This window comes from Anoplophora glabripennis, unplaced genomic scaffold (assembly GCF_000390285.2).
Source record: "Anoplophora glabripennis isolate ALB-LARVAE unplaced genomic scaffold, Agla_2.0 scaffold664, whole genome shotgun sequence".
Classification (NCBI taxonomy): Eukaryota; Metazoa; Arthropoda; class Insecta; order Coleoptera; family Cerambycidae; genus Anoplophora; species Anoplophora glabripennis.
In genome coordinates this window covers 228,422-238,422 of record NW_019416766.1, presented here as the reverse complement: position 1 = coordinate 238,422, position 10,001 = coordinate 228,422, and the positions used below count along the sequence as shown (strand labels likewise).

Here is a 10,001-nt window from a genome sequence, read left to right as displayed (position 1 = left end):
TAGACAGTCCGGTCTGCCGAGGATGTGAATCGGCGGATGAAACTTCTCTGCATATCCTGGGCGAGTGCCCGGGATTTGCACGTAGCAGAATGACGCTCCTTGGGAGACCCTATTTGGAACCCAAGGAATTGAGAGAAGTGTCAGCAAGGAAGCTTTTGGACTTTGTAAAAAGGACAAATCTACTTGCTGAATAGGACTAGTAGTGGGACGCACAATAGGCCTAATTAGGCCGCAGTGCTATGGGACTTTTTAAAGGACCAACCACTAGATGAAGATGAAGATGAAGTAATCTATGTATTCACAAATATTTAACGTTTCTCAAAACATATTGACAGAATTATTCATTTACATAAATAAATTTTGCATTTCTTTGAAGCACTCTGATATTGTGAAGTATTTCAACTATGATAATACCATCAATTTTTATGATTCTTTTTTTATATATAAACAATTAGCTGTTAATGTAAAATGTGTAATGAAAAATGAAAACTGGAAGGGATATTGTATTGAAGTAGTGTAATTCTTACTGATGTATTCCAAATAGTAGTACACCCATCTAATGAACAGGATGCTATCATACTTCCATCTTTTGAAAACTCTACGTGATTTATTACATAAGTGTGACCTTCTAAAGGTGAATAATCTAGTTCTTCAATATTATTATTTTCTTCGCCAACTTTAAACAGCCGTACTAGTTTATCGCTAAAACAAATTTTTATTATGTGCATTTTAATTTTTTTGGTTTTCAAAACGTTTTTTGGTTTTACTGCTTATTTAAAATAAATAATATGACTTCAATATGCAAAAAAAATAAAATAGAAAGCAGAAAAGTCATTCAACGTATCAAAAAATTCATTACTTACCCTGATCCCGTAGCTAACAAATTTTTATTGAAAAAACAACAACTATTTATGGCCCCTTCAGCAATATCGTCAATTTTCTCTAGCAATGTAACACCATTCGCATTGTCGTTTTCTGTTAACTGTGATTCGGGAATTCCACTTACATTCGTTAACGATATGCTTTGATGAAATAGTTCCGATTCTAGGGATAAATTGCCCGTCAAGGCCCAAATTAAAATTAGCTTGTCGTTGGAACCTGTAGAACCTTAAAATGTTGAGGGTTATCTACTATTGCGATCTTTATCTAGTCTTGAATAAAATTCTAGAGTTTATCTAATTTTATAAGTACAAAAACAAGAGAACACTAAAAAATCCAGAATCAATTCTTTTCTTGCTTTACAAGCTTCCATGGCAGTTGTTAGTAGTTGAACAATTTCCGAACTGGTTGCCATTTTGTCAGTTTAGACTTCTTGATGTTTCAAGAGTCACATCACTATCTTTTCAGAAGAACCTTTGAAATTGGAAATTCTCTGTATCCCACCCCAGTATTCTTGGTAGGAAAATGACATCGGATGGGGCGTGTCTAGCAGGATCCACGCTCTCTCTGTAGGGCCAAACACCTCATAGAGAAAGGCTCTTTCCCTGTCATACCGGACTGCTGACGCCGCTGACGAATCTTCTGACTGCTATTTATATTTCGCCACGGTAACGCAGTCCGTCGAGAGTGCGGTGGCAAGCATTTTTTGGCTAGGCTTCCTACTCTGGTCCGGGTTCGATCCCCGGTGTCAGCACTGGCAATGTCGATGGATAATGGGTGTTTGTCCGCGTTTTTTCAAGTGTAGCCCCCTTCCGCACAAGCCTTTGGCTTTGGATTTGGGGGTTGTCTCATTTCTGTGGTGTGTTTTATGTTTTTATGCTATTTATATTTACTGTATGTCCATGCAATTCCAATGCTTGACTTTTAATCATTGGCTCATGTTGTTCTGGTTTTTGATATTTGCCAATAACCTGGAATTTGGAAATGACATAGACCAGTGGACACAACAAATATGAATACCAGCCAAAGGAGTTAATCCCTTAAAACATAAAGAAGTCTAAATCGATGATGTGGCAACAAATTCTTCAACTATTCCATTTTGTTATTTGAAAATATCTATTATTCAAAAATATACAGAAATGTACGAGCTATTTATTTATAGCATTACTAAAGATACTTTTCCCACATTTAGTTATCACTTTAACAAAAAAAAAAATTCTCGATAGAATTTTAATCTGATTCAATATCATTTGAGTTGGTCCCTACCTGAAGCGATTAGAGATGAATCTTTTGAAACTGCTACACAATTAACATATCTATTATGACCTTGCAAAGTCGCTATACAGGCACCATCTTTGTCCCAAATCTTCACCAACTTATCTAAACTCGACGACACTAAATAGGCACCATTATTGCTATATCTTATACAAGTAATGGAGGAACTGTGACCATCGTAAACTTCATAAGGCTCTATCACTACTTCGTGGCTGTAAGCATTTTTATGTTTTGGAACAGTTTTGGATGTGATTGTCCATATTTTTATTTCGTTGTTATTCCCGCTCGTCGCTAGTTTGTAGTAGCGGATTAAGGGGTTATTTTCTGCAAATACAAGAAAGTTAAGCCTTATTACACTAGTCTAAATTTTAAAAAGTACCATCAAATGTGATATGTTTAGATATGTCTGTACAAAATACTCCCATGTCATGGGCATTGTCGATCCTAGCCACTGGGTTATAAGTTGTGTCTGTTGTGGTGTCCACCAGGTCTTGCACATACCAAACCTTTACAACCTCTAAAGAACATGCCGTAACTAAATATTGGGAATCTGGAGTAAAGGCTAAAGACTGAGTTGTACCTTCATGCTCAAATAAAGTCCTAAAAAAACATGTATGTCATATAGCTACCTGACTATAAAAAAATTATTTTATAAACTTTTAAATATACAAAACAACATGAAGATTAACATAATTATAATATACAGTGTTTCGAAAAAAGATGTCATAAATTCAGGATTAGCAGAGCATCAAAAGATAATTCAGTTTTTGTCTACAGACCATGGCATGGGCACCATTTAAGGGTGGAGAGGGGGTAGTGCCCCCCTCCCCACCACTAGATACTAATCTGGTTAATTAACTAAAAGCACAAGAGTAAATACAGAGTTATCACACAATACAACAGTAAATACAAGTCAGGCTTAGTAAGTAGAGAGGTACCTACTTTCTAGATCTATTTAAAAAAAATCAAAAGTTAATATAAACTTATATTTTGTATATTATACACTATTGTACTAGTTCCACAACATTATGTTATAACGTGAAATTTTATATTTCAAGAAGAAACAATAGGTTGCGCCAAAATCACGTACCTTCTGTCCTTAAATATTACTTTTTTTAATAACTACATTATGTTAATATAGGGACAAACAGTTTTATCAGAGCTTTACCAAGAAATTCGCCGTTTTGACGGGATCAGTTTCTTTATGTGTTACTATTATTTAATAAAATCATGTTTTTCACAAGACCCAAATGAGACAATTAATAAGAGACATTTTTTAAACAGTATTGTACATAAAAAATTTAAGAATTTTAATTTGTCGAAGAATGAGGTATTCATGTGATACAAATTTGAGGTACTTCAATTTGTTTTCAGATACATATAACGAAAAATTATTAAATTTTCAGCGCCCTTTGTATTAATTTTTGAACATTTGTTTATAAGTTTTCTTTTTAAAATTACTTGAAAAATTAGCACTCATATTTTTTTAGAGAATTGGTTGACAGTAGCGCGTTGAATTGTTTTTTTCAGAAATAATGCATTTTTGCAGTTTCAATAAGAATATTTTTTGTATGTAAAATATGAAAAAATGTAACATACAATGCGGGAAATCCAACATCTAAGAAGTAATATTTTAAAATGTCACTGGGATTGTAGTTGGTGTCTTCTACAAAATAGTCAAAAACTTATGATACTGCATTTGTAATTTAAACTTAGTGATATATAATTTAAATGCAGTACTTTTTTCGAAAAAAGTGGCTAAAAATTAATTAAAAAAATATATTTTTGACGCCCCGAACTTCAAAATTAAAGGACCCATGGTTTATACGAAAAAATCGTCTTTAACTTTGGTAATCAGTCAGCCTCTGACTTTATAGCACCTTTTTTTGAAACATTTATGTAGATACTTAAATTTAAAAGTAATATATGATAATAAAAATTGTCTAAATAGGTACACACTTTATTAGGCTCCTATGAACTAAGTCCCATACACAAACAGCACCATTATCACCAGCAGTCACCAAAATGGCACTATCTGGTGAAAACCTGAAAAATGAAAAGCTACTTAGTGACAAACTGTTTTTTTTTTTACCTATTTTGTAGAATTTCTTTTTGGTCTTAAAAGTTTCCACAATACATAATATTTTAATATGTAATAACCTTTTTAATTTGACACATTGGTTTACCTGCACACTCTGATGGCATCTCCATTGACCTGAGTCATTGTATACAGCCTTGCGCTTGAATGAAGATTCCATAGAACTGCAGTTCCATCTACCGAAGAACTCGCCAGCATAGAACCTTGAGGAGATACTCGAACACATGTTACTTGGTACTTGTGGCCCTTTAACGGAGAATTTGACCTCTGTACATATCCAGAGCCCGGTATCCAGTCCCATATTCTTACAGTTTTATCACTGGAATAAAAGAGACAGTTTTAGTCAGCTTGCTCATTCTGCTCATTTTGCATCAATGTGGTTAAGCAAAAGATGGACACCCTATCTAGATTTGCTTTTATAATATTCAGCAGTACTTGCCCAATAAAATTAAAAAATAAAATCAGGTTATGACCTTTTTATCGGATATACGAGCAGGGTAACTTGCGATCAGTTTCAGTGTATGTAATTTGTATTGTAAACATATGCTATTTTTCATTATAATATTTATTTGTACCTAATTTAATTTCAAAATGAAAATTATTTCTTATTAAATTAATTTGTTACTTTTCTTAATTCATCATTAAAGTTGGGATAAACATTTTATTTATACCCTCTATAATAAGCGTGTTTTTTGACATATGCAAGATTATGCTTTTTCATGTTGCTGCATTTACAGTAGCTGTAATTGGTGGACCATTTTGATGATGCATATATTGGTATCTTGGAAACTATAAGAGATAGGAAAATGGTTAAATGAGGAAAGTTTTAGACAGTTCTCTGGTTAACTTACTGGAGCTTGCAGACCAGTCCCAGATTTTCAGGTTTTTGAGTTATTAAAAAAAAAGTAAATGTGGGCGTTTTCGAAAATCGTCTGTAACTTTTTTATTTTGAGGATTTTTTAAAATCTGAAGACACTTCACAGCAAGAAGGAATTTCAAGGAATTTCACTGCACGTTTAGATTCTGATTGCGACGTTTCGGTTACGAGAAACCATAATTAACTTTCTTTTTTCTTATATCGAATTTTAAGCTGAGCGAATAGAGCATTTTTTGGTTTTTGGTCCACACTGTATACAGGCTGTTACAAATTCGCTTCTCACTACAGGGATCTCGGAAACAGTAAGAGGTATGAAGTAGCTTAAATGGGGGCAAAGTTGCGTAATCAGGGGACCAACATTATGCCTCTAAAAAATCAAGGCTAACAAGTTTTCGAAATACTTGATTTGATATTTGAACGATTTTTTTTTAAATCCGTTTTTGTTTAATTTCAGCCTTGTTCGAGGAGATATTGAAAAAAGAAGGACACTTTCTCATGGCCACTTTTTGCCCTCTATCGAATGGCATAATCAATTTTTATATGTAATGTTTCGTCTGTCCAGGACCATCATCAACTTCATTTTTTTAAATACGCCCCTAGAAATTTTATTAAATATTTTGTAAGCCTTCATGACCCCCAATACTGTATTGCCTCAGTCCGAACCAGATTCAGACGTTTTGTCTCGAAAAATTCATCTTCAGTGTATTGGTTCCAAATTTATCTAAATTTTTTATTTAGGTTTCTTTGTTTATTGAGTTGTCGTACACTGTAAGTGTCGTTAGACCCTGCAAAATCCATCTAGTTATTTAACCTATTACCACCACGCATTATAATAAAACATTATTAGAGTTTTATTCGCGTGTCCATAGTTATTTCTAGGCTTCTCGAGTGCTCAAAATTCAAACAAATTCCGATCTATTTTTTTCAGGATATTCATACAAATACATCTGATATGCCCTTTCACAGTTGCAGTTACAGATATAATAAATTCCGATAATATTATGCTGATCTTCATTTTTAACCTTTGCCAAAATGAAAATGTTTTTGAACATTTACTGAAATTTTTTAAAGAATAATATTCAGTTGGCGTGTTGGTTGTTCATATGCATTTTTAAGAATTAATTTGTTATAATAAAATTAAAATTGTAATAATATTTTAATTTTAACGCAACAACTTATTGAGTTATGTATGACCAAGTGATGGTAATAGTTAATAATAATAAATGTTTTATTGTAACGCGTGGTGGTAATAGTTTAAATAACTANCCACGTCCCCGAGCCTGCCTTAGGTCACCCATCCAAATTCCAGCCCACGTCCGTGATGCTTGACTCGGCAGATCGAAATCCGCCGGCCAAGACACCCGGCTAGGCGGTCTCCACTGCTAGGCCATTTGTTGACAACTGAATTTATGGCCAGGATGCCCAGTGCGGCTATGTTTATGCTGCCTTTGCCCGCACGCTTATTCTTCAACTGGGCGACCAGACCTATATATGGGTATGGCTAAATAAATATGAGAACAAGTTTTTCAAAAACTATAGTGCTGAGTTGCTGCGTCAGCAACTGAACCTGGTAAATACTGCCAACCTCTTGGTTCTTCAACTGAGATCGGAAAGACTATGTATATACCAGTAAATCACAAACAATTACTGAATTATAATTTTTAAATTACAATGAGTTCTATTGATTAAATTCGTAACCACTTTATTGGGTTCAAAATTGTGGACAATAGGGTGCTTGGAAGGTTCCCATCAATATTTTTTGGAGTAATTTGATGTTATTCTTTGTTTTTTTTTTTCAAATTCTAAGGAATTGAATTTTAATCATAAATATTGTTTGATTATTATTTATAGTTAAATTTGTGCTGTGGACCGTGAAAAGCATGTTACTGTTGCTGAATTGAACAGATGGGAATAAAGACGACCGGCTCTGACACGTTGTAAGGAGATTGGAGGGACTATGGACCGTTTTCGAAGCGGACGCCCATCAAGCGGCACTACTCCGAAGAAAGTCAACAAGGTGCGACATCGAATTCGTCGAAATCTCAAATTCTCAATATGTAAGATGGTCACAGAGCTCAGAATCAGTGCTGAACCCGTCCAAAGCATCATCAAGAAGCTGGGACTTCGAAGTTACAAGGTTACTCGCAACCACTACCTCAATGATTCAATGAAGGTGAAAAGCGGGTACAAAAATATTGCCCAATGTGTCAGCTAGTTAGTTGTCTGACGAGAAGGTTTTCACAATTGAACCACTCCACAATTGTTTTCTAACCTTGGTGATGGTCTGGGCCGGCATCTGCACCGAAAAGATATGTTGGTGTTTCTTCCAAGCAACGTCAAAATTAACGCCACCGAATACCAGGAATGGGTTCTTCGGCGCACTTTGAAGCCGTAGGTGACACGGTACCTCGGCGCGGACAGATTCACGCTATAGCAAGACTGAGCAGTTTTTTCTGGGTTTTTAGGGCAAGCACGTTTGGCCACCGAACTCGCCAGATCTCAACCTAATGAACTCATTAATGGACCAAAAAACCTCAGGAAGGTGATACACAATCGTTGAACAGCTAAAAATGGCATTGGAAAGTGGCTGGGACAAAATTACAATGATAAAATGTGCGCCAACCATTGGTAATTTTCGAAAGAGGCTGATAAATGTACTGAAGCCAAAGGTAGCAATTTTGAATATTTGTTGAAATTTTTCTGTTTAATCTCATTAATGTTGATCTAATAAATGTTTTTTATTTTTTGAGTGTGTTGGTTTGTTGAATTATGTGGTAGTTATAGCCTACTCATATGTCTGAAAAAATTGCGGATACTTTTCACCCACCCTGTACATGTAGTGTGAAATATTTCCTTGTTTACCTTTGGAACCGTTATTCTCCATAGTTTCACCAGACTATCATTGCCACAAGTAGCTAGTAGGTAGGATTGTGCATCGACAACAATGTTAGGAATGGGTTCTAAATTTTGGGACATATCACAGCTCTGTATTCCGTATTCATGGGCATCTTCCTTAGTGTATAAACAGTTATAGCCTTCTACCGACCAGACTCTAAAATCAGCATTGCATGAAACAGTTATTATAATTTTGCCATCCGGGGAAAAACATGCTGAGGTGATTGTGTCCAGGTGACCTTCCAAAATCCTAAAAGGTATAATAATATAAACAGAGTAATTTATAGAAAATTTAACTTGAAATTTTAAGTTACCTACGCTATAGACATTCATTTTATAAAGTATTGTAAAGAGTAAACCACAAATTCATTAAGAGTTTTTAGTCTTACGCTATTTTCCCTGAGGTGTTTATATCCCATATCACAGCTTTTTCGTCATCCCCTGCAGTTACTAATAATTCACCAGTTGGGGAAAATCTGCAGGTCTTTATTGACAAACTATTTTTTGGCATGGATGTATATTTTTCTCCTGTCTGAAAAAAGAACTACTTTGTACTCTATATTTTTTTTCTACGAGTGGAGATAATATTGGTGCAATAGCTGATACTTTTAAATAATTTTAAATATGTATTCAGGGTGTTTATAAATAATGTAGCATAAACTCTAAGGGAAATAATACAAAAAAATAACATTTGTTTACTGTAAAACTGTGGATCTATTGTTTTGTTTTCAAGATACGTGTTCGAGTTATTTTTTTAAATAAATTCTGCCAATATTTTTTAAAATATGGCTGATTATAACCTATCTTAATTAAGCATTACTTTGTACCTACTGACAGAACCTACTAAACTCATTATAGGTGAACTAAAGTTTTTAAACAATGATCATTACTTGAACTTAACTGACTTATCGTATTAAAACTTGGTAGGCATATGTTTTGAATGGCCATAAATAACCTAATTTGATTAGTTTTTTAAATAAGTTACACAGTGTGTATGGTATGTTGCAAACCACAATTTTCTTGTTGGATATGACTGGTTCCTTTTTCCTCATGTACTTTTTAATTCTACACAAAAATGTACTTTTACAAACATTTGCTAAACTACTTCATTTCTGACGAAAAATAGAGGTGACTTGGTATTTATTCAAGAAAATGTGTGTTTATATATATATATATTATAGTCTATAAATTAATACCTAACGCTTGTAACAGTATTGTCAAATCTAAGTAATCTATGTGCTGTCCTATCAAAGTGAGGTCCGATAAGCACACCGTACCCTGGTGGAGCAAGGAACTCACGCAGTTGAGGGGACAGACAAGAAAACTATTTAATAGAGCAAAGCGGACAGGAGAGTGGGAGGCTTATAGAGCAACCCTCACTGAGTATAATAAAGAAATTAGAAAAGCGAAGAGAGACTCATGGAGGAAGTTCTGTGAGGATATTGATAGTGTCCCACAGTGTGCTAAACTCCAGAGACTTCTCTCTAAGAACGGACATACGAAACTCGGGTCTCTCAAAGCACCGAGTGGGGAATATACCAAAACTGGAAGGGAGACATTGGAATTACTTCTAAATACTCACTTTCCAGGCTCCAGGTTATTAAATCATGGAGATGAATATGACTGGAATCACCAGCAGAGGGTAACGACCGGGTCTCGACAGAACTGGGAGGTTGCCAAGACGGTGGTGAGTCAGTCACGAATAAGATGGGCAATAAGTTCTTTTGACCCATTTAAATCACCAGGAGCCGATGGAATCCTACCTGTACTGCTACAGCAGGGGGTGGACTGTCTAGCTCCGGTCTTAATTCACGTCTTCAGAGCCAGCATTGCACTTGGTTATATACCGCTGGCATGGAGATCGACGAACGTGGCGTTTATTCCTAAACCAGGGCGTCCATCGTATGCCCAGGCAAAGGCATATCGCCCGATAAGTTTAACATCTTTCCTCCTGAAAACGTTGGAGAGAATAGTTGA

The 10,001-nt window shown here is 35.0% G+C and overlaps 1 protein-coding gene across 1 annotated transcript in view; it reads right to left on the bottom strand.

Annotated features, from left to right (window-relative positions):
- The window catches only part of LOC108912666 (WD repeat, SAM and U-box domain-containing protein 1), a 67,722-nt gene that overhangs the window by 8,260 nt on the left and 49,461 nt on the right, over positions 1-10,001 (bottom strand). Inside the window, exons 3-8 of the mRNA XM_018717972.2 lie at positions 4,341-4,571; positions 4,114-4,200; positions 2,534-2,754; positions 2,146-2,478; positions 864-1,107; positions 528-702 (exon numbers count right to left, since the gene is read on the bottom strand). Coding sequence (XP_018573488.1) covers positions 528-702; positions 864-1,107; positions 2,146-2,478; positions 2,534-2,754; positions 4,114-4,200; positions 4,341-4,571 — 1,291 coding nt within the window. The remainder of the gene's footprint in view (positions 1-527; positions 703-863; positions 1,108-2,145; positions 2,479-2,533; positions 2,755-4,113; positions 4,201-4,340; positions 4,572-10,001) is intronic.